Source organism: Apus apus, chromosome 2, assembly GCF_020740795.1.
Source record: "Apus apus isolate bApuApu2 chromosome 2, bApuApu2.pri.cur, whole genome shotgun sequence".
NCBI classification, from domain to species: Eukaryota; Metazoa; Chordata; class Aves; order Apodiformes; family Apodidae; genus Apus; species Apus apus.
In genome coordinates this window covers 107,466,855-107,490,738 of record NC_067283.1, presented here as the reverse complement: position 1 = coordinate 107,490,738, position 23,884 = coordinate 107,466,855, and the positions used below count along the sequence as shown (strand labels likewise).

Sequence of the window (23,884 nt, the reverse complement as noted above, 5' to 3'; positions counted from 1 at the left end):
ACACTTTTGATAGTGCAAACAGGAAGGAAGTGGGACAACAAACTTAGTCATCACCAGGAAACAAAAATACATACATTTGCTTTAGTATTCCATCTTGGTGTCTTTCTAATATATCCTTCTACTAATTTTCTGTCATTACAGTAGCATTAAACCAGTAACTTTTATCGTTGTAAACTGTAATTTATATATTAAGTGACACAACAGGAAAATGGTGGAAAAAAATAGATGAAATTACAGAAGTGATTAAGCTTAGAACTTTTTTACCTTGTCCTAAAATATTTCAAAGTTGAATATTATTTTAACAGAATACAAAATGAAAAAAGAGGAGGAAATCAATAACATTAGAATGCATTATGAGAAGAGCATTAACACTGAAAGAACTCTGAAGACACAGGTATAACTTTTAATGCAATATAATACAAATAATTACATTGCGTATCAGATGTATTTTCTGTTTATAGTTTTTTGTGCAACTAAATCTTAGTTTCTTTGAGAAAGTTTGTATTAACTGTGATGTATAAAGTGCATTATTGATGTTTACAGTTGAAAGATTAAGTTTTGAACTTAGAAGTTTTGCATTAAACGTGCTTGCATATGTAATTTTTCTTATTGGTTTTCCTTTTTCTATTTCTTAACAGGCTGTCAACAAACTGGCTGAGATAATGAATCGGAAAGATTTTAAGATAGACAGGAAGAAAGCTAACATGCAAGATTTGAGGAAGAAAGAGAAGGAAAACCGAAAGCTCCAATTAGAGCTTAATCAAGAAAAAGAGAAGTTTAACCAGATGGTAGTGAAATATCAAAAGGAGCTCAATGAAATGCAAGCGGTAAAATCTTGTGTTTTTTTGTCACACTATGGAATTTTCTCTAAAGGAAAAATGTGCATTTCATAGTCTACTTGAAAAAATTACAGGTTCTGTTCCAGATGTTCTAGGCTACAAAATTTTAGTGAGGCAGAGAACTTGGCAACTGTGCAGTTGTGCTTGTTCTCATTAATTTCCTCTTCCTAAATTCTTAACTGTAGAAGTTACTAATATATTAGGAAGACTGAAAACTGGCTACTGTGTAGGATACTATTAATGCAGTTTATTTGACTGTTAAGTGATCTCCCTTTCAAAGCAAGCAGTAATTAATGGATTAATCAGACTGTTCTGTACTTAAATGCATTGCTGGATCTTTAATATTTAACTCCTTCCCAAGGCTGAGCAAACACTTCTACTATAATAATTTATGCTAATGCTATCAAAAGTATCTAGAGATAATTAAAAAAAAGTACTGAGTTTTGTTTTCAGAATATTCTGCTGCCCTATCTTTGGTATCACAGTAACTATGCATGTGTATATAAATGCAGCAACTAGCAGAAGAATCTACGTACAGGAATGAGCTCCAGATGCAGCTGGATAGTAAAGAGAGTGACATAGAACAACTACGAAGGAAAATTATGGACCTGCAGCAAGGAATGGATTCTACCAGTGTTGCTAGTCTCCAGCCAGATGAAACAGATGGAAATCTTTCAGGTAAGAGAAAAGCATATTTGAACTACTTGATTTTGTGCATACACATAGTTTTGGAAGGTATTGTTTCAAACAAGTTACTGCCTTTAAAATTATATGGCTGTTTCTTTCTATATCACATGTCCACTTCCTTTTGTTGTTGTTGTTGTTATGTTGTAGCTTAGCTGTTTATGTTTAAGTCTTAATTTCTTATCACATCACTCCTCCCACTGAACGGCTTGGGATTAGCTTAATTTTTATCCACTTCTGTGGAAAGAGTATCTTTACATCTGCTGCTGTTTGAGCCTAGTGTATGCAATTTGCAGTGTCCAGTTAATATAAATAATATAGGGCCAACCCTTCCACAATATCATGTTTGTATTTTGTATCTTGAATGCAAAGTTGCCTTGGTCTTGTCTGTTCTTACAGTCATGTATCACCTTTGTGACAAGTGACAGTAATGCCAACGTGAAAAATAATTGTAGGAATTTCCCAAATGCATTAATGGTTGTATGTATTCAGATTTAGCAGATTAAAATAAGAATATATAGTGCAGTGTAGTGAGCCATTTCCATGTAGTGTCAGTTCCAGGCAATGCATTTTGAAATGTACTGTTAACATTGGTTAGTGATTCTTCCCTCTCCAGTGTTTCAAGAGTTTAATCAGTACTGTCACATGATCGACTTCTGTATCTTTAGATATAGAAAACATTTTTTAGTGGTAAAAATGCTGTGCTTAACCATTTCCATATGTTGGCACTAGGTTATTTTTTTTATATATAGTTAGGTAGTTATTATTAATTGTGACATTCTTAATTAATGCTTGTCTTATTTTTATTGTAGAAAAATATATTCAGATATACAAAAGTAGAATACCATGTTGGTATTTTAAGACCTCAGTGGATGAGCAGTTAGATAAAAATAAACAGAATCACTTTAGGTGTCTCTTTTCCTGTTAATGCACTTCATGCTGCTCAGATTGCCACATTCTAGAGTATTCCCAGGGATCTTAGAGTGCGCTCAGGTAGGTTACGAGACTTTGTATATGTTTTTGTGTAGTTACTCCTTTCTGTGCCTTATTTTTGTGTACTGTCTTCCCCTAGCATATTTTTAGATTTCCTTTTTAGTTAATATGTAAATTAGTTATTTTATAGAATAGTTTTTCATTCAGATAATGTTGTATCCTTTTCTTCACAATTTCCATTCTGCCCAAGAGGCCTTTTGCACTTCAAAGTTTGATCTGTAAACCCTTGGGCATTTGCCACCTTGTAAAGTAAATGTCACTTTTTCTTCTTTCAAAAAGATCTGGGCCAAGCTTATCATAGAATCATTAAGGTTGGAAAAGACCTCTAAGATCAAGTCCAACCATCAACCCAATACCACCATGCTAACTAAACCCTGTCCTGTTACCTCCACACATTTTTGAAACTTGGGATAGGGAATTCTTAGAGCTATTAGATTAATGAAGGAACTTTTTTTTTTTTCAGCTGTTATCTGCTAGGAACTGCCTCTGGTGTTTCTGAACTGTCAGTACTTCTCAAGAGCTTTCTTTTAGATACTAATTCTCAGTGTATTCCAATGAATGGGGGTAAAAAAGAAATCAGAGCTTTTACTTACCAAAGCAGTTTTTTCTTCCTTTAAAATTACTATTTGGAATCAAGCCTTATTTTTTAACTGTCTCCTAAATTAAGAACACTGTAGTTTGTGTTTTTTTATTTAGTTTCTGAATTCTTGTAAATGGAGAGCTTACATTTTTCTACAAGAAAAGAGACTAAATTTATTCTAAAGAAAAGTGTAGTTTTGAACTTTCACATTTTCCTTCTCAGCCGTTTTCATAGAATCATATAATTGCAGTCATAGAGACTTCAAGGACAGTCTGGTCTAGCCTTTCTTGGAAGAAGCACCATCTAGACAAGATGGCCCAGCAAGTCTGTCCAGCTGAGTCTTAAAAGTGTCCAATGTTGAGGAATCCACCACTTCCCTGAGGAAATTATTCCAGTGCCTGTTTGTTCTCATTGTGAAAAATTTTCCTCTGGTGTCCAATCGGAACCTCTCCAGGAGTACTTGCACTCATCACCCATCATCTTTTCCGTTTGACTCTGTGTAAAAACTGGAACATGGTGTTGAGGTCTCCCCTAAGCCTTCTTTTCCCAAGTCTGAGCAAAGCCATTTCTCGCAGTCTTTTCTCATGCAGGTTTCCCCGTCCTTTCATCATCTTCATGGCTCTCCACTGGACCCTCTCCAGCCTGTATCCACATCTTTTTCGTATTGTGGGCACTGAAACTGAACACTGTGTTCCAGGTGTGGCCTGACAAGCACTGAACTCAGTGGGAGAATGACTTATCTCTGCTGGTGATGCCCTTGTTGATGAAACCAGCATACTGTTGGCTGTCTTGGCCACAGCAGCACACTGTTTACTCATATTGAGCTTGTGTTCCACCAGGACTCCCAGGTCCCTTTCACAAAGCTGCTTTCCAGCCAAGTAGATCCCAGTCTGTGCTGCACTCCTGGATTACATTTTACCAGGTGCAAGACATGACACTTACTCTTGTTGAATTTCCTAAGGTTCCTGTTAGCCCACTCTCCCAGCCTAGCCAGGTCTTCCTGCAGGGTGGCTCTACCTTCTGAAGTGTCTGTTTTCCCACTCAGTTTGGCGTCATCAGCAAACTTCATCAGGGTGCATTTGATCCCATTATTCAGATCACTTACGAAGATACTGAATAGTGTTGGGTCCGATAGCAGCCTTTGGGGGACGGCATTATTTTCAGCAAAACGGCTTTTGTGTGCTATACTGAAAACTCCATCTGGGCATAGACACCTTCCCTGTTTTCTTCTTAAGCACAGTAGTATGTCTGTATGACCCTATTGTGTCTTAGGTCTTGGAAAGACTGTAGGATTAAGCTCTTTCTTTGCTTCATTAAGGTAAGTTATTTTCAGTTTTACCTGTGGAGGCATGTGTAAGTCAGGCTTCTGGCTGTATGACATGCTGCTTCAATTTTGGGACAGAAATTTTGGTGTGTGAAGATCTTTTCAAGTCAGCTGTTATTTTTCTATTGTTAATTAGAACACCACGATTACTGGAAGTTCTTTTGGTCTTCCTCTTTGTCTTCTATTTTCATGACCTCTCATAACTATTGCTTTTTCACTAGCCTTCCATTTTTCTTGTCTTCTTTTTTGCCCTTTTCTCTACACATAGCTCTGATTTTTAATGCAGTTGTGCTGCTGGTGTTACTCTAATACATTATACCAGGACTTTTCTATGCTTAGAGCATGTCCGTGAATGCTGCTTTTTTGAGAGAGAGGCTCTGATTTGATCTGGATCTTAATATACGTAATTAAGAGAGATTAAGTGACATTGGTATAGTCAGATTTCACATGTTTGTCAAAGAGCCAAGTAGAGGGCAGAGAAGGAGTGCACTAGCGTTGTAAGGAGGGAAAAAAAAAGCCAGTCTTCAAAGCAGAAATATCCCATTCCACAGAAAGAGGAAATTATGCAGCACATACTTATTCTTCTGCAAACCAAGTAATTAGTCTTCAAAACAGAAGGTGGCATACCACAGCAGTTCATTTGCTACAATTTAGTTGTGTGGAGTTGTTTGTCTTCAGGTAGGTGACGCCTGGATGCCTTCCTGTGTGATGTACTCTAGGTGACCCTGCTCTGGCAGGGGGGTTGGACTAGATGATCTTTCGAGGTCCCTTCCAACCCCTAGGATTCTATGATTCTATGATTCTGTAATTTGGGAAGTCTCTGGTTTAATTGAGAAGAAACTTGGTATGAAACAGTGTGACAGTAATGTTGGTGGAATTCCAGAGAGACCCCTGGTTCAGAGGCATTTTCCACTGTGCTCCTGTATGCCAGAGAGGTTCAAGATACGGAGTAGTGTCTAGTCTAATCAGGGAGCTTAGGTTGCCAGCCACTGAAGAGTAGAATTCCTCAGGAAGAGCATCTTGCAAAATTTTCGAGTCAGAAAGTTTTGTACTCTTTTACTAAACTCAAGGTAATACTGAAATGGATTCCTAATACTGAGAAAAAAATAAGGAAAATTCTTCTGTATTTAAAGGTAGATACAGAGAATTCACATGGCAACACACCTTACAGCTGCATCTTACTTGGAAGTGTTTTCTGTTTGTTGTTGAGCTAAATACCCCCCCAAGTTCTGGTAGCTTCCAGGGCTACTTATATGCTGCTCCTAAGGTACAGACTGACTTGTTTAGACAATCCAGGCTGTTCTTAGGCTTTTACTTCACCAGATGGGAAAGATCATGACTTGGAGGAAGATTTTCCTTGTGTTCAGCTCTAAGCTTTTTTTGTAACTCTCACTGCTGATTATTGATCATTGATTCAGATAGCAGCTCATGTCTCAGTTGATGTCTCCAATGTTAAGAGAGTTCTTGTTGAAATATGAATACTAACCATGGTGATGTTGGGAATGCAAATCCACATTTTAAAATATATTCAGAGATAATGATAAGATCTGCAGCCTTCATGGAATTCTTTCTTCATATTCTATTCAGGTCCAGCTAGCCATAAGATATTTTTGAGCCCTATCTTGGATTTTCCAGATTAGAAATACAAAGTTTCAATTCTGGGATTCTTTCCAAAATACAGGGAAATTGTCAGGCAATAGTTTTGAGCCTGTTTTTGTAGAAAGTAATGGAAGATTCCTTTTTGTAGTCCAGATAGCCCATATTTTCTTAATTACTTAATCAGAACACTCATAAATATTATTCTTCTGGATCAAATATTTGTGAAATGGCCAGATGAGCATTTTTAGTTGTGCTAGCTAAATCTGTCAAGGGAAAGAAATACTACTATATTTATATCACTATAAATATTACTTGAGACAAACCTTTGGGGCAAGGTTGGAATGAAAGGGCTCATCTGCCGTTTCAAGAGTCCATTTAGTTCTAGACAAATGCTAGGTTTGTTGAAAAGGAGTACATTCAGAAACTTATTTTCAGCTGCAAGATGTTATTCACAGCTCAGAAATAATATCTCATGCAAATAGAATTTCCTCAGCAAAATAGACTTGTAGTAGACAGAAAATATTGTCAACCAATTAATTTGTAACAGCTCATCCACCTTCTGCAGTCTTTCTTTCAGAACATGCTGAAATAGAAGTGAACTTAGAAAAACTTCTACTCACACTGTCCCTATAAGCAGCATAGTACCTGGCACATCTTTTAAAATGTATAATTAGACCTTTCTGGATTTTCCTATGTCACAATTTCTACAGATGCTTAGTTATTCCTTATTCTTACTTATTTAGTCCATACTACTGTATTCCTTTTGAATTGCAGTTTTCCATACTGTGCTCTTTATTAGCAGTTAATAATTTTATTTTGCAATAGAGGACTTACATTTTAGGATATTTCAGAAATTTCTAAAAATGAAATAAACTTATCTGGATTAAAAAATTGAAGTATTCAAAATAGGGTAAGGTTCATCTGTGGTGCCTGCAGACATGAAGGAAATAGATTTCCTATTCCAATGTTACTGAATACAAAGAATTGGAGAGGGGCCTGGGGGGACAATATTTTTTATATTTTTAATATTTTTGTATGTATTTTCAGAGCCTGCTGCGCTAAATCTCACAGAGAGTTATTCCTTGAGGATAAAAGGGGCCAGTACCTCCTTCTTACATAAATATTTGTGGAGATTGTTTCAGCAAGTTTTAGCTTAATATTTTTTTCATTTTTCAGTGCTGCCAGTTAAGCTTATTGTAAAGAATGCCTACATTAGCTAAATATAGCTATTGGCTATACTTCTGTACACTTAACAAGTTTTTTTTACCAATCACATTTTTATGATAACTTAAAAAATGACAATTTTTCTCAATTGTGAAATAGATTTATAATTATGGAGTGACGTTTTGATTGCTTCATTCTCACATTTACAAAATTGTGAGATTACTGTGTTATTTCAGATTAATGGAATCAAGACAGTTTCTCAGTACTAGGCTTCATAACTGGTCTCAGCTGGAGGGGTTTTTCTTAAACCTATGGTTCACATTATGCTTCTTTGTATCATTGTTAAATTATTGTAGTAGTTTTGTGGTAGGAGAAGACATTATTACACTACTCTTTGGAAAAACGTCTACTGAAATTTTAAATAAAATTCCTGTCTCTTTATATCTAGTTGATTCTTCCTGCATTCCTTATTTATTTATCTCCTATGCTTATCTTATGTGAGTAATGGGACACCCGTGTAGCTTTGCTTGCTCTTGTGCGCCCTCCCTGTTTTTTTGTTTCCCTTGGAAAGTGTGGATGTCTTTTGTTTTACTTGCTGCATCTTCCTGCTGATTATTTTTGTATAGCCCCTCTGAATGTTCAATTATGTTTATATTGAAAATCTCTTAATTATCCTCTGTTCAAGTTGTAACACATTTTCAAAGTAAAGTCTTTCCTGCCTGGCTCTTTGCAAACTATTTGCATACAGTGTTAAATATTGGCATCAAGGAAAACAGCTTCATGGTATCATGAAAACAGCAGTAACTGTATCATCAAGTGTTAGCTTGTGATGAAGCATGAAGTAAATGCTCATATCTTCATGTTATTTAGCTGTGCTTTTTATTCTGCTTTGCTGAATAGGTAATTGCCTATTACTGCATGTAGTACATCTTCCTTTATAGTAATAGCTTGCTTTTGTGCTTTATTATAAATAAATGAAATTACTTAATATGATTTTTTTTTTAAACCAGAATCAAGACTTGAAGGTTGGCTTTCAATACCAAACAAAGGAAATATCAAGCGGCATGGTTGGAAGAAACAGGTACCAATGGATTTATTTTTTTTCTTCCTCAACTCCCTTGGAAAGTTTGTTAGACATACAGTGAATAGGTTTTGCAGCTAATATTTAAGAAACAAACAAAATAATTAGAGAGAATTAGTATGTATACATAACTTTATTGAAGAGGAAAAAACCCAATTAAAAAAAAAACAAGTTCAGTATGAAAACTTGTAACAACATTGTGCAAATTTACAACAGGTGGGTGAGGAAATGCTTTACAATGGACATCTTTGAATCATTAAAAAGCTTATTTCTCCTTTAAGTAAGCTTCTTTATAATCCCGTTACTGAAAAATAAGCTCTTTGTCCAACTTGACAGCACAGAGGGAATACCACACATGTTCTGAAAGCCATGGAAGAGTGCATCACTATAATTTGCCACACCTGATTTCCAAGGACATTTCTGTCTCCCTTACTTTTAAAATGGGCAGTGTCTCTTGAAAATAACTGGTTTACTTTCAGAAACTGGACCTCTGTCCTAGAAGTCCCACTCTAAACAAAGCAGTATTGTTTTGCCTTTGCAGAGATTACGATCTCGTTCTTTGAAACTTCAGACGTTCAAATTGAGATGCTTGGAACCAGCTAATGATTATATTTTCTGGCTTTCCAGTTTCTCTCTTTGGACATCATTTAGTGTAACAAATTGCAAAGGTGAACATGGTTACTAGAATTTTGTACATTTTGCAAGCAGTTTGTATGAAATAGTTATGTTGAACTTGTCATGAAAAAAAATAGTGATTTCCAATACTGGTCTTTGAATTTAAGTAAGGAATGTGAAAAGAAATAAACTGCTATTGAAAGATCCTTCTCAAAGGCTTCTGTTTCATGTTCACATTATATAAGTGTTAGAAGTGGTTCCTACAAAATTTAAAGGAGAACAATTTAATTCCTGTCAAAAAAGTACTGAAGTATTTGTATTGGGCCCTTAGTTACTGTACTGTTTTCCAGTTGACTAGCATGACCTTCTTTATAAAATGGAAGTGTTTTGAGTTCTAGACCTGCCTTCTTGGTGATGTGCCTGCAAGTTAAAACCCCCACCTATTCTAAGCTTGTAGAGAGTATGTGTTAAGCTCTGCCCTGTTTCAACTAGTGATTTTCAGATGAGAGGCAGTGCAAACAAGTACCATGTTGAAATTGCTTGCTTACCACAGGTGGAACTTAGAGTTTGCGACAGACGCCTCAAATGCTTTTCAGTTGTTTTCTGGTCTCTTTGCATTTCACTTGTCTCACTATTAGCAGAACTATTAGCACTATTAGCAGGGAGCCTTCAAGGTGAGGTCAAGAATGTTCTTGGTGCCATATTTGAGTCAAATGCCAATAGTGTTTGAAGGTCCTTCAGGTGTCTCACAAAACACACCTATTTCTAAATCTGTTCCACAGCTTGTTCTGTTTGATAGCTACAGCTGCTTGGCTTCTGTTGATCCAGAATTGATTCTTCAGGTTGCTGTCAGACTTCTGGCAGTTTCAATGAACAGAAAAGACTGTGCCTAGGCACAAGTCATGTAGCTTTACTCTGCTCTGGATTATCTAAAATAACACATCATTTTCCTGTCAGATCAGTCCAGCAGCCTTTCCTGGTTGTCTTCTAGAAATGGAGATCATTCTCACATCCTCTGATGATTAAAATGTTAAACTTAGGATAAATGCAGCTTCTCCAGTGAAAGACTGTATGTGAGCTTCTGTAGGCAAGCCCAGTATAGGCATACTTAGTTCCCTCAAGATATTTTACGCAGTTACTCCATTCATACTTTCCTAGTTTGAATAATAATTCTTGCACTTTGAAAGAATTTGAGCTACAGATGGACATCCCTGTCATAAATTAGTCATGCTGACAAGATGCCTTTAACTAGCTGAGGTTCAAACCAGTGAGACACAGTAGTTAGGAGCCATGTTGACTTACGTGTGGGCTCTGTTGGCTCAACTGTACTGTGTCTGAAACAAGCTGGATTCTAGTCAGCCTCCTCAGGTGCTTTGGTTCCAAATTCTCTTGTACTTTCAGTTTTGGGGTTAATTATGGGAGGTGTGCAACCTCAAATTTGTTTTAGCAGTGCAGCTGAATTGATGCCTGAGTTGTTACAACTTGAGCTGCTGTATTTGGTATTGGAGTTGGGCAGGGAGAAACTTGATGAAATTCAACAAGGGCAAGTGTAGAGTCTTGCATCTGGGGAAGAACAACCCCATGTACCAGTACAGGTTGGGGGCTGACCTGCTGGAGAGGAGTGTAGGAGAAAGGGACCTGGGGGTCCTGATGGACAGGAGGATGACCATGGGCCAGCAATGTGCCCTTGTAGCCAAGAGGCCAATGGCATCCTGGGGTGCATTAGAAAGGGTGTGGTTAGTAGGTCCAGGTAGGTTCTCCTCCCTCTCTATTCTGCATTGGTGAGGCTGCATCTGGAATATTGTGTCCAGTTCTGGGCCCCTCAGTTCAAGAGGGACAGGGAACTGCTTGAAAGAATCCAGTGCAGAGCCACAAAGATGATGGAGTGGAACATCTCCCTTATGAGGAAAGGCTGAGTCTCTTCAGCTTGGAGAAGAGGAGGCTGAGGGGCGACCTCATCAATGTTTACAAATACGTTAAGGGCGAGTGTCAGGAGGACGGAGCCAGGCTTTTTTCAGTGATGTCCAGTGATAGGACAAGGGGCAGTGGGTGCAAACTGGAACATAGGAGGTTCCACATAAACATCAGAGAAAACTTCTTTCCTGTGAGAGTGACAGAGCACTGGAACAGGCTGCCCAGAGAGGTTGTGGAGTCTCCTTCTCTGGAGACATTCAAAACCCGCCTGGACACATTCCTGTGTGATGTGCTCTAGGTGACCCTGCCTGGCAGGGGGGTTGGACTGGATGATCTTTCGAAGTCCCTTCCAACCCCTAAGATTCTGTGATTCTCTTGATTTCTGACTCAAGTATCGGTAGCAATGATGTTTTTGCCCCATGCCTTCCAAGTCATATGGCTTAAGTTAGAAAGTAATGAGTGTGAAAACTCACTTGAGAAGGAACAGCTGAGATAAACCTCAAGCTAATACTAAAATGCGTTAGCCATATTTTTATCTGGAACTTCATTTCATCCCAAGCGGAGATGATAAAAATACCCTTCAAAAACTGCTGTAATACAGAACTACTGTTAGAAGGTTTTTTTGGGGATTCACAACAGGGTATTGAGCCTGTTGTACATAACTTTTGTAAAGTTGAATTATTCTTGCATACAGGGTGATAACTGAATTTCATTGCAGTCAGAGTTTGCATTTGTTATAGTCGTCCTATTAAGCCTTGCTTTTGTCTGTGAAAGGCAGAGGTGCATACTTCAAAGACAAGGAAGGCATTAGCTTTCTGTTGAAGCAGATCAAAGGAATTCAAGCAGAGACTCTTGATTCAGTGGGGAAAAATCACAAGAGTGTCACACCCTTACAAGTTTGTACTGATTCACATTGATCAGGCTTTCTATTAAAGAAACCTCACTGAGGGGCTGAAAGTCTTTTAGTTGGGGGTGGGGAAACACCCTTTTTGGCTTTTTTAGGGGCATTTCAGTAATCAAGATCTATAAGTGTAGCACGCAGCTTGCACAACGCATTTTTAAAAGGCTATTCTAGAAACTTGTTAAGGTAACTTTCATATTCAGGTTTTGCGGTCAGACTTGAAGTCCTGTTTAATGAGGAGGCTTAAGCTCTTGTAGGAGGATGAGACACCATTTACTTAAATTGTCATTATCTGCATCGTGCAGAAACCCATTCAGTTACCTACCAGTAACTGGAATTCAAGATGAACTGTTTGTGTATTCACTCTCTTGCCTTTCTGTCCTTTCCTCTGCTCCTGGGTCATAATCTACCTGAATCTGGAGCTTAATATAGACAGAGCAGTTTGTCTCTCTTTAATCCTCTGTAGTACCTCATACCTTTTAATACATTGTTTCTAAAACATTTGAAACTGCAGGGGAGGGAACTGCCACAGCTGTCACTGAGCTTATGCTTATGGCCAGGTTTAGCCAAGACATTGGACTGGCAGCTCCCAGTGAAGAGCAACAAGCAGTGAATTCTACAAGCCTGAACTTATTGGGAAGTGCTTAGGTTAGAGGTGTTTGATCTTGACTGGCCTCTGGGTTACAATTTTTTTTTGTCTGAGCAGCATACTTTGTTTTTCTCTCATATGATCAAATGTTTATAATTCTGTGTGATTGTGAGCAGCAGTGTACTTTAGGATCCTTAAGTCTTTTTTGGAGTGACAGGGTGAACACTGCAGGCATATTCTGCATTTGGGCATTGTCTTGGAAGTGAGGCCTGCAGTCTACTACTCACAGTACCTTCCCAGTAGCTCTTGCTTACTCCTCAGAATCCTGTGCATTCTGGAGCACTCCACTTTTTCAGTGGCGTGGGTTGGTGTAATGTATTAATCTGCAGATTTTAAGCAAAAACTTTTTAATCATTCAGGGAAAAAAAACAAATCAAATATTTCTGTTCTGTAACATCTTTACCACTCTGCAAAAAAACTGTGGTTTGACCTTTAAAGTGAAACATAGCAAAAGAATGTCCTTTTTTTTTCTCTTCTGCAAACCTTTCCGTTACTGTCTCAATGTATTCCTAGATTTGGAATGTATACTGCTGATTCATTTTGGCTCTTTATTTACCAGTCCATTAAATTGAAAGTGTAGGAAATAGTTAACTAGAGCTTTGAAAATCTCTTTTAGCCTACCAGTAGTTTGGTGCAAAGTACCAATGAGTCCTTCAGGTCTCTGTAACTAGAGAAGTTGTTAACAACTTTATCAATAAGTGATAGATTCTGCACTCCAGGAGTTTCTCAGTGATATGATAATTTTCATAGTAACATGCCAGTAGCAACTGCAATTTATGAGTTTGTGTACAGATAGGTTTCCAGTCACAAGCATTTTAGGGTGCTCCAGGGACAATACACAGTCAACAGCAGCTTGTAGCATTGCACAGCTGTCAGTAGTATAGCTGCCTGCATCATGATTTAAATACTTCAGATATTAGTTTTAAAAACGTAATTTACTTAGGTTTCTTATGTGCATAACTACAGTAGGATAAACGTTGCTTTTTAAAATGCAGTTTTAACTTGGTTTTACCCTTTCTTTCCCCAGTATGTTGTGGTGAGCAGTAAAAAGATACTGTTCTACAATGATGAAAAGGATAAGGACCAGTCCAATCCATCCATGGTCCTAGATATAGAGTAAGTAAAGTTACTGTTAGTTTTGGGCACATGTTGGCAAAAAAGCATTGTGTGAGAGATAAGTGATAACAAATCTAGAAGCTTGAAGTAAAAATTCCCTAAATAATTTTTAATTTCCCATGCTAGTTGGAAAATGCCTGATTATTTCAGTTTGCTGTTAACAGAAGATACTACTTTTTGTCCTACTATTGCTAAAAGTTAGATAAAAAGTTAAACACACAATAGTGTGGCACCATCTGTTGTCACTGGTGTGAATGTACAGAAATTAAGTGCCTTGTCGCATTATGACAGAGAAGGATCACAGACAGTGGAACCTAGATATTATGCTGTTGCTTTTTATGATTCAGTGTAATGACTGTTTTTTCCAGTTGCTTCAATAGCTGCTTTCTAAAGAAGGGCATGATAGTTGTGGGATAGATAGAGAACTGGCTGTATGATTTTAGGTCTTATTCCCTTGCTTCATACCTTTTTATTTCTGTCTGAGAAAGGATCAGTGTTGATCAAGCTTTTCCAGGTGGTTTCTGTTTAGAGTGACAAAATAAATGAATTGTGATCCCTTTACATTGGTTATACATGAGGAATATTGTGTCAAGAATAACTGAAGCCCATCACTGGAACATGACAGAGTGTGATGTTTGAACAGCTGATCAACATTATGGGACTTTATAGAGGAGTAATTGAAAAAAGATTTTAAAAGTCATGAATAGGTCTATCGGTGACTAAAAAATACAGTGGTCTGGAAGGAATCTCAGACTCAGGAAGTGCTTAAGCTGCCAATTGCTCATAAGCAGGAAAAGAGTTATTTTCTCTTTGAGCTGTTTCTTATTCTCTTTTTATAAACATCTGTTACGGCAACTGTTGAAAACAGGATGTTGGGATAGATGGACTTACAGTCTTGACGCAGTGTAAGATGATGTTTGTTCCAATTTTAGTAGCATTTTCAACAGCTGGTGCCCCAGATTTCCTTCTGTGATGTTCTGGCATTGATTGTTTATCAACTGATAGTAAAAACATAGAAGTAGTAGACTTAGTATAGTTATTTCTATCCAGGGTTATCAACAAGCTTTCCTAGCAAATAATCTGTTAGACTCCCGAGTGATCTGAAGAAGAATTTGAAAGCCTTTTCCACAGGTAAATTTGCCATGTTGGATCTTGAACCCATTGCAAGATAACTGTTTCCATGCAATGAAATATTTTGGTCTTACTTGGGTAGACAAGATCTAGATGGTTTATGAATTCATTACTAAAATCATATTGCAGCCATGAAGTATATTGAATTGCTTGCATAAATAAGATTTATTAGAACTTCAAAGCACTTTGATAGCTGTTTTAAAAGCATACACATCCTTTTAGCATTTTCTGATTCATGTTTCTTCTAATCTAGTAAACTGTTTCATGTCCGGCCTGTAACTCAAGGAGATGTATACAGAGCTGAAACTGAAGAAATTCCGAAGATATTCCAGGTAAAAGGAAGTGTGTTCTCATTTCTGTTTAACTCTTGAAAAGTTGGGCACATTCTTTGCAAAGTGAATAATAACCTGTAGAGCATCAACAATAACAGCAGTATTCCTTTTCAGATTCTCTATGCTAATGAGGGGGAATGCAGGAAGGATTTGGAGGTAGAAGCAGTACAGCCAGCAGAGAAGACAAATTTTCTAAATCACAAAGGCCATGAATTTATTCCAACGTTATACCACTTTCCAGCCAACTGTGAGGCCTGTGCCAAACCTCTTTGGCATGTCTTTAAACCCCCTGCTGCCCTAGAATGTCGAAGATGCCACGTGAAGTGCCACAGAGACCACTTGGATAAAAAGGAGGAATTAATTGCACCATGCAAAGGTATAGTCATGGCTTTTTGTATCCTGTGTGCTTAGCCAGACCTGCAAAACTATTGAAAGCAAATAAAACCACTTCAGTATAGAAGTTTTCTGCTCTTCAACTTCAGTAGCACCTTTCACATCTAAAATCATGAAATAATAGACTGTTAACACTGCTTATGAATAGGCAGCTGTAACAAGTCTCTGTAGGGAGGCCTTTGGTGGTGTGACTGATGTGGCTCTGCAGAGGGCTTCAAGAGCACAAGGGTCCCTAGAGGTTTGTGCCCAAATAGTTGGCAGCTCCTTGCTTCCCATTCTCTCCCTTACACGTGGCTCACATTAGGGACAATGCAGTGACAGCATCACCAAGCTGTTCTAAGACCTTTGAAGAGTGGTTCTTGAGCCACTTGACAAATTGGAATAAAGGTTTCCTGTCTGTGCACCTGTGGAGTATTTGGGGTCTGAATTCAGCCATAAGGCACCCACACAATTTTCCAGATTATTAAAAATGAAATTGATGTAATTTTTCTTATTTCTTGAATATTCATGTTAGAATCAATAATCTCAATGCAGAGCGGTAAATGCAGAAAGAAAATATGTTCATACTTTCCCCTGCTGTTTGTTGTCTTCCAAAAAATCTATAAACAGTTCCCATACAAGTATGTATACAGGCACCATTGTTCTTTCCAGTGGCACACCTGGTATGTCATAATTCTTATTCTGATAACGAGTCCTAGTTTTCACTGAATCATCTTTCTACTTTTACTTACAGTGAGTTACGATGTAACTTCAGCAAGAGATATGTTGTTATTGGCATCGTGTCAAGATGAACAGAAGAAGTGGGTGACTCATTTAGTAAAGAAGATCCCTAAGACACCACCATCTACTTTTGTTCGTGCTTCTCCTAGAACTCTATCTACAAGATCCTCAGCAAATCAGTCATTCCGAAAAGTTGTTAAAAATACTTCTGGAAAAACTAGGTGAGATACTACAAAAGCTACAGATCTTTTTAACTAAAAATAAAATCTCTGATTATAAATCTTACTTATTGTGAAATAATTCCATAGTTATGACTGTTGAACTGCTGGTCTAAATATTTGCTTCAATCCTGAAGGAAGGGACAGAATTCTCGTGCTGTTCTGGTCAATTCATCAGTTTTTGGTATTTGTAAAGGTACTGTAGAGATGGCAGTGCCTGGCCTGCCCATGTACGTGAGGGAGCTGTTTGCATTTTTTCCTGTTTAAAGGCAAGGCTCAGTATATCAGCAATGGTATTTGACTGCAAGGATGATCCATGCAGTCATTCATTGATGGACTAATAGAGCTTGTGTGATAAGTCTTTTGCAAATGGAGGCAAAATGAGGAACTTAAAGATTCTCTGTGGTGTGAGGCAGCTTAAATATTAATACATGCTTTCTCCCTGCTTGCTCCTTCCCTGTCTTTTCTTATCCAAGCAGTTGTTTTTGTAAATAGCTTGTGACTCTCTGCATTCAGCAGAGCAAGATTCAAAATATGCTTTTTTTTTTTTTAATACTAGGTTACTGTGAGCTGTATTTTAACTTGCATTAGCTTCCTCATACTGTATCTGTGTTCCTTTCCCCCAAAATAAAAAATCTGGTCAACAGTATGAAGTGGAAACTAGTGTTTCAGTAGGCAAAGAGCCTTCCTAGATTGTCAGTGCTATCAAAATAAATGTGCTGCAAACATTCCTTGCATGAAGTGCAATAAAAACAAACCTTTGCTTGTGAATATATATATGTATATGAATATGCTCCTGCTGAGGAGAGTAGGGAAAAAAATCTGAAAGATACAAAGAGTGCTGTTTTTTCTTGTTTCCATAATTAACACTAAAACTTAAGTGATCATGGTTTTGAGATGCTGACAATATTCAGTGAAGGCCCTCAAGTATCAACATGCTGTACTAACCAGATTTTCTTCTAAGTCTGTTGCATGTTCTTTTTCCAATTTTTGGAAAAGTCTTCAGATGAACAGTATTGCACTTACTGGAATATACCTCATGCTAGGGTGTGAAGGGGGAATTTACATGTGCTTGCAGACACAGAATTAAAGAAAAAAAGGGGGATGGGGGCTACTACAGGCAAAACAGCTCTGGTATTCAGGTGTCTTACAGCTGTTGGCTTTTCAATAGATTTTTATTTTTCTTCCATCATAATAATGTGATTTCTAAGGTTTTAAATTTCAAGATCTTAACTTTTTTCCAGGTGTTTTAGAGCTAATTGTAAAAGCACAGAAACTTTAATCCACATGTTTTTATGGGAGCAAAATAATGTTCTTCATTTATTCTTTTTCACTCTGTCTTAAAAGAAATGCTTGGTTGAGGTTGCCTTTAGCAAGAACAACTTTGCAGCTAATCTCTTACAGAATGAAAAGATTTGCATATTTGAAAATTTACGGTAGCTCTTAAAGGAATGAGTCTGGGGAGATCAGTTATTCAGACACTTTCCATTATTAATCCTGTTGGTGTTTGTCAAGTGAGAGTGTTAGAGAATAACAGAAATACATAAGTAGTGAATGGGAACTTTTTTTAAAAATGAGAAACACTGTTTTTAAAGCTTTTGCTTTTTTTTTTTTTTAAGATCCTAGAGATAACAATGAGCCTAATATCTCCCCAGAACCACAAGGAGAAGAGCTGCACATTCCTGCACTTTATCTTGTGTCAGCTCATGCTTCACAGATTACCACAGTAAATGGATGTATTTTCCAGCAGAGAATTAATCCAGGAATGTTTTCACTAAAGAAAAGGAAAAAAAAAACAAAACCCAAGCATATCAGCAAAAAAAACCCCTAACCCTGCAGCAGAAAAGCATGTGGTTTTCTGTTGGGTTAGGAAGTTGCAGTGGTTTGTGGAAGAGCCCAGAAAGCATCAATCTGTCTCTAGAATGGAAGGAGGTAGGATGACGGTGGTTGTCTTGTGCTAGTGACTGTCAGGTCACATTAGCTGTTCAGAATAATGCAGCCTTGCATTTCATCTGCTCACACCTTTCTCCATTACCCAGTGGGATCTCCCAGATTTTCAGGAAGAAAAATTTTCTGGTACCTGAGAAGTTAATGCCTGTTTATCTTATCTCTTTAACTTCTTGAATTTTTCTAACAGACTGTGATGTCAATCATACAATTAACATTTATAGTACTTCTTTAGACTGAGCCTAACTCCATCAGTGAGTTTGATGACTTAATTGATATTTGACCTTAAAAATCTTGCTTCTTAATGATCTTTAATACTGACATAGCATCTTAGAACGTATAATTTATTTACAGCAAACTCTGTTTTAACACTGCATATTGTAGGCCCCGAGTATGAAGGAAGAAGCATATTGAGCATAAGCACTTTAGAAAGGCACAGTACTTGACCAGCAAGAGTGCTAGGGACGTGTGTGCTGCCAGCCTGTTGTGCTGCATGGAGACATGTGCAGGAGGCAAGTGGGGAGCTCCCACATCTGGCTGATGCTTGAGGATCTGCTGCGGTGGCTTTGTGGCACACTCTGTCCCCCTCAGACAGCGGCCACTGGATTGACTGGAATGTAGAGGGCCTTGTGTGGCACCTGCAGAGCAATGTGAGCAAACAATGAGAAGATTCAGATTTACATTGAGCAAACAAGCATTAGAAAAAGGTCAGATAGGAAGGTCTCTTTTGAGCTGTTCTACTGTGGATGCTTTTGTGACTTTCTCAGACAAATTTGATGTTGGTTCGTTCTATAAAGTAGGCAGTCACTGCTGTGATGTAGTATGGACAGCCTGTGCCCTGATTATTACTACATATTCCATCTCTTTTATTTAGACCAAAGAGCATTGGATTTATTTTAGGAAAATTCACTGGTGAGGTACCACATGTTTAAATTTAGATTATTAAATACATTTACAATGTATCTTATGTACTGAACACTAAGCTGGTGATTGCACAATAAGTAGGTGAGCAAATCTGACAGCTTGTTGCTACCTAAGGAGGAGGGTTTTCCTTCTCTGTCTTCTTCCCTCCTAATCTGTCTTGAATCCTGGGTAAGTGCTCTAAATTACCCATTTTGGACCCTTCCATGAAGATCCATAATTCAGTTTCCTAACTGTCAAAAAAATGTAGACTTTATTTTGCTGAGCTAGTGAGTAGAATCAGCCCACTGAGAAGTAACAAATCTGAGGATGAATAATTAGGAGGGTACTTCCCTAAGGTGATAAAGTGGAGGAACACAGACCCTTTTCCTTTCATGAGGCAGTGAGTTGTTAGATCATCTTCTCTGAACTCTAGACATGGCACCCTGCAGTTCTCATCCTGGCCTCTTAAGACCTGGGAGTAAGAAGCAGTGATGATTTATAGGATGTACATGTTTAGCTTTTATTAAGTATCTGAAAATTGTTCTCTTGTCAGACAGCGTAGCAGAACTTGATCTTGGTGATGGAGTCCTACCATGTAAGCAGGCATTAACTGTTTTGTCTAATGGATACAGACTTTAACACATGCTTTAAGACATTAGTACATTTAATTTAGGGTCTGATCCATCTTTCTTTGCAGTTGATAGGCAGCGCTTCACTGACTTAGAAATGTGTATCAGACCCATTAAAAGGAGCTTCACATGTAAGTTCATCTGAAGTTCTGTTCCTCATTTTAGTAACTTTTCACTATTAAATATGAATCAGAACTTCATTATGAACTTGCTAGCATTTGCAGTACTGCTTCTTGATCTTGATCTATACTTCATTATTTCTAGTATGCTAATTTATACACATTGTATCAGCACAGTTGGTGTTTTGTTTTAATATATTTGGACTTGGGCAACTGATTGAGTTAATGCATGTTTAAAAACAACCAACCAGCCAAAACTCCTGCGCATCAGATGAGCTCTGGCAACTGCATGTGCGTGCTCTTAGCCCGCTAGGGAGCCTTTTCTTGTCCTGCAAGTGAAAGAGGGTCACCTTGCATTCGCCATTAATACACCATGATTGTTTACTGTTGTTGACTTGTAAAGCTGCAGTAATATTATAATCTGTCTGTTCTCCGTGTTCATTTACTGTTGTTTGAAATTAAGCACAGTTTCTGGAAGATTGAGTAGGTATGATCTTAGTATTTACTACATCAATTGAAAAAATATTTTGTTAACGTAAAATACTTCTCTTCACGGAAACTCTTGACAAACGCACTATGCTAGTGTTACGAAGCTAATTTTTATATTTGTTATTAATTGTCTGTTTTCTTCTTTGTTCCAGCTAACCACATGTACAGTGCTTAATGGAATCTCATGGGATGCAGTCTGAGAAACAGGGCTTTTTTTAACCACACAGAGCAGTGCAGACGGGCTGTTGTTCCTTTCAACATAACTATCACAGGCTTCAGGGTTAAGATTGCTATTACTGTCTCCTCCTTGCTTTGGCACAAAAGCACGCTGAGGGTGTTTAATTGCGGGTTTGCCTAAAGGTAGATTAGATTAATTATTACTATGTAATGCAAGTTAAAGCAAATAAAGCTTAGCTAGATGTATTAAAAAAAAAAGGTGCTGCCTTTTTGGATTTAAAAAAAAGCCTGTCAATCATGATGAAATGCAGCCAACTTTCTTCGTGTCAGTGAAAGAAAAGGACTGTTTACCCTGTGACGGGGATATTTATGTCAAGATGAGCACATGAAATGGAGAAGAGAAGGAAGGTTTCTCAATGAGGACTGCAATTGCTTTCAAGACTCAAAGTTGTGCTCTTGAAGACTGCAGAACGAGCTTAAAAATGAAGCCTTATCACTTGAACTTCAGTGCCTTCACTGCAGAGTTCGTAACAGCCTTAATGCTAACCACCCACTATGGAATGGATCAAAGTGTTAAATATTTTACATTACGCTTTACAAAATACTGATTCAGCAGGTTTGTAAAGGAGGAAAAACAAGTAATTGCCTTTAATCTATGCATTTTTGCCAAGCCATACTGAATTATTTTACTATTAGAGGCATTAGAAACTAACAGTGGAAAGAACCACCGAGTTTGGAAGCATATTTGGGGGTACATAATTTCTATAACTGTATAATGTATTGCCTTGCAGTTTTAAGTGATAACATACATACATTAAGTTAACAAACATTTAAGAAATATATGCACTGTTTGAACTGTAAATTATTGTTAGAACACTTTTACTGGGTTTTACATTGTCCTTTTAGTGCCTTAATTTGAGATAATTGTATTGTTGCCATGTCTATAAATGTAGAAATCTAAAAACTAAACAAAGGAAACCTCTAAAAAACTATTGCATATCAGTGGTTTTTACTGAATTTTAATTGGTTGAAGTATTGTAGATGCTAGATTCATTTTCTAAATTAAGTACAATCTTTGAATGAGAGTTCCTCTTACAAAGAAAGACTGATTATGGTTAATAAGTCTTGATGTGTAGGCAATGAAAAAAAAAAGCATGTAACGCAAAAGCTCTGGGTAATTATTCAGGAATTTAAGTAAATGCTGTCAGACTCTTGCTTTGTAGCAGGAATACATTCATGGTATGGGCAGTATGGTTTTATTTTATTTTATTTCTTAACCAAATACCTCCTCAGTAATTTATAATGGCTTTGCAGTTGTGTATTAAATAAGAAGCACTGGAAAACTGATTCGTCCTTAGGACGATTTGCATGTTTCAAGTGGTATTGAAAGCCGCACTGATGGATATGTAATAATAAACATATCTGTTATTAATATGGTAATGACTCTGTGCTCATTTAATGAGAAATAAAGTAATTTATGGAAAGACCCTTTTGAAAATGACTGGCATGGTGTTTTCTCCTGACTGCAGCTTGTATGTCTTTCTAAGCAATCAGATATTGTAACAGTTCCCCACAACAAGGCACATTTGCAACATAATGCCCAGGAGACTCTGAAACATTTTTTAACTATTCTACCTGACTAAGTAAATACTGTATTAATTTTTTTTTTTCCACTCCCTTATTCTCATGACCTGCTACAGTAGCCTAATTTGTATTGATTGTTCAACCACCACCCTGAGTTTGCCTTGTGATTGGTTCATCCTTAGTGGTACAGGTCTGGAGCTTCATTAAATCCCACTTACTTGTGATTTTGAATCCTGTTGAAAAGATAGAAGACTGTTTTTGTTGGCGGGGGATTTTGGACTTTTTTTTGGTGTGTTTTGGGGGGATGGGGTGGTTGGTTGTCTTTCAGAACAGCCTGTGCATCCCATGAAGCTAGCTGTCCATAAATCTCCCTGGGTAATCCACCAAGACCTGTAGGACAGTGGAGCAGTAAGGACATATTACATGTGAATGACTGTATGCCCTTTGAAGGTCACAGCACTGGGAAGTATAGATAAATAGAAGTAGGCGATGTGGTAATTTCAGAAAGTTCCTGTAATGCTGATCTTGCTGTATTAGAAATGTCAGCAATTTCAAAGCTGCAGCTGGAGCATGCTGAAGATTCCCTTCCAGACCACCAGTCACATTGGCTGCTGGCTTGTCAAGCAATGCAAGGAATAATTATGACCTGCTTTAATCACATACCCAGAGGGGAAATAATATAGTAAGATGATAAAATGCATTTTACTTAAATACATATATTACTATAGGAAATTTAGAGCAATAGAAAAGGCCTATAGTCAGGTATTTCTACAGAGCCAGATTAGGCTTTTCTGCTTTCCTTTATGTGTAACTGGCTACCTCTGCAGGCTCAAAAAATCTTGCTTGAATAATTTATTAACTAAAAGAAAAAAAATCGTATCTTGTAGCTCCATATTTTATGAATCTGAAAAATAGTGTAAAAACAGTTAGGAATAGATAATGACTAGTTGGAAGAGGGAAGGATTGCGAAAAAAATGGATTTTCTCTACAAACTGGCACATACTGTCACTTCTATAGCCTTTTAGCAATGCTGAAATTCTGCAATTCTTTTTAAACGCTGATCTTGCTTGGGAAAGTAGCAGCAGACATAATGAAGTGTAAAATTACATTGACTTGTACGTCAGGGATAAGTTGTAACTAAAATGCTGTAATAAAGTCTAGACATGCAAATTACAGTTTGTGTGTTCTGGTAGACTGATGCTGGCACTTGTTTACTGTAAGCAAGGTGCCTATCTACTCTTCAAAGTATATTCTGTACTTTGAATAACAAATTCAGCCAAAGGGTTCTACTGTTAGGAAAAGTAATGCCTACCATCTCAACTGTGCAAACAGATATTTCAGGGGAAAAAACAGTTATTAAATTGTTAGTAAGTGTCAGCTTTACGATCCAGGACAAAAAATAATCGGTTTGCTGCTGTTTGCTACAGCTCCACTTTTTCTGAATATTGTCTTTTTACCCTTGTCACTGATTCCTCTCACAGGAATATTTTTTCTACTGTCATCTAATACAGTGCCAGGGAGTAATCAAGAGATGTGAAAGTGTAAGCTAAGAAGAGCTAGCATAAATCAACCTAGCTTTGTTCATATCATTGAAGCTGTAGTTTTACAGTTTGGTACATGAAGTCTGGATTCTTAGGTGATACTTTGGTGTTAATTCGCCTCCACCTCTTCCATTTTCTACTACTGTATTGGGTTGAAAGTTCGTGAACACTGGTGGAATGCCAAAATCTGCTCTTTTTCATTCCCTTTTCAAGCCTCCCTATTCCTGCTGAAAGAAACAGGA

General features: G+C 37.5%; 1 protein-coding gene across 6 annotated transcripts in view; it reads left to right on the top strand.

Annotated features, from left to right (window-relative positions):
• Window positions 1–22,003, top strand: part of ROCK1 (Rho associated coiled-coil containing protein kinase 1) — an 85,799-nt gene extending 63,796 nt beyond the window's left edge. For 3 of the 6 annotated variants that reach the window (XM_051610476.1, XM_051610474.1, XM_051610477.1), the window contains 10 exons: window positions 306–394; window positions 639–827; window positions 1,352–1,517; window positions 8,194–8,264; window positions 13,371–13,459; window positions 14,844–14,922; window positions 15,037–15,298; window positions 16,049–16,256; window positions 19,657–19,698; window positions 20,493–22,003. In XM_051610476.1, the coding sequence (XP_051466436.1) occupies window positions 306–394; window positions 639–827; window positions 1,352–1,517; window positions 8,194–8,264; window positions 13,371–13,459; window positions 14,844–14,922; window positions 15,037–15,298; window positions 16,049–16,256; window positions 19,657–19,675 (1,172 nt within the window). In that variant the 3' untranslated portion in view covers window positions 19,676–19,698; window positions 20,493–22,003. Of the gene's footprint in view, window positions 1–305; window positions 395–638; window positions 828–1,351; window positions 1,518–2,470; window positions 2,517–7,631; window positions 7,681–8,193; window positions 8,265–13,370; window positions 13,460–14,843; window positions 14,923–15,036; window positions 15,299–16,048; window positions 16,257–19,656; window positions 19,699–20,492 lie in introns of those variants that run through there. The other 3 variants (XM_051610475.1, XR_007888601.1, XM_051610478.1) reach the window with 3 other exon arrangements.
• Window positions 22,004–23,884: the final 1,881 nt, after the last annotated feature.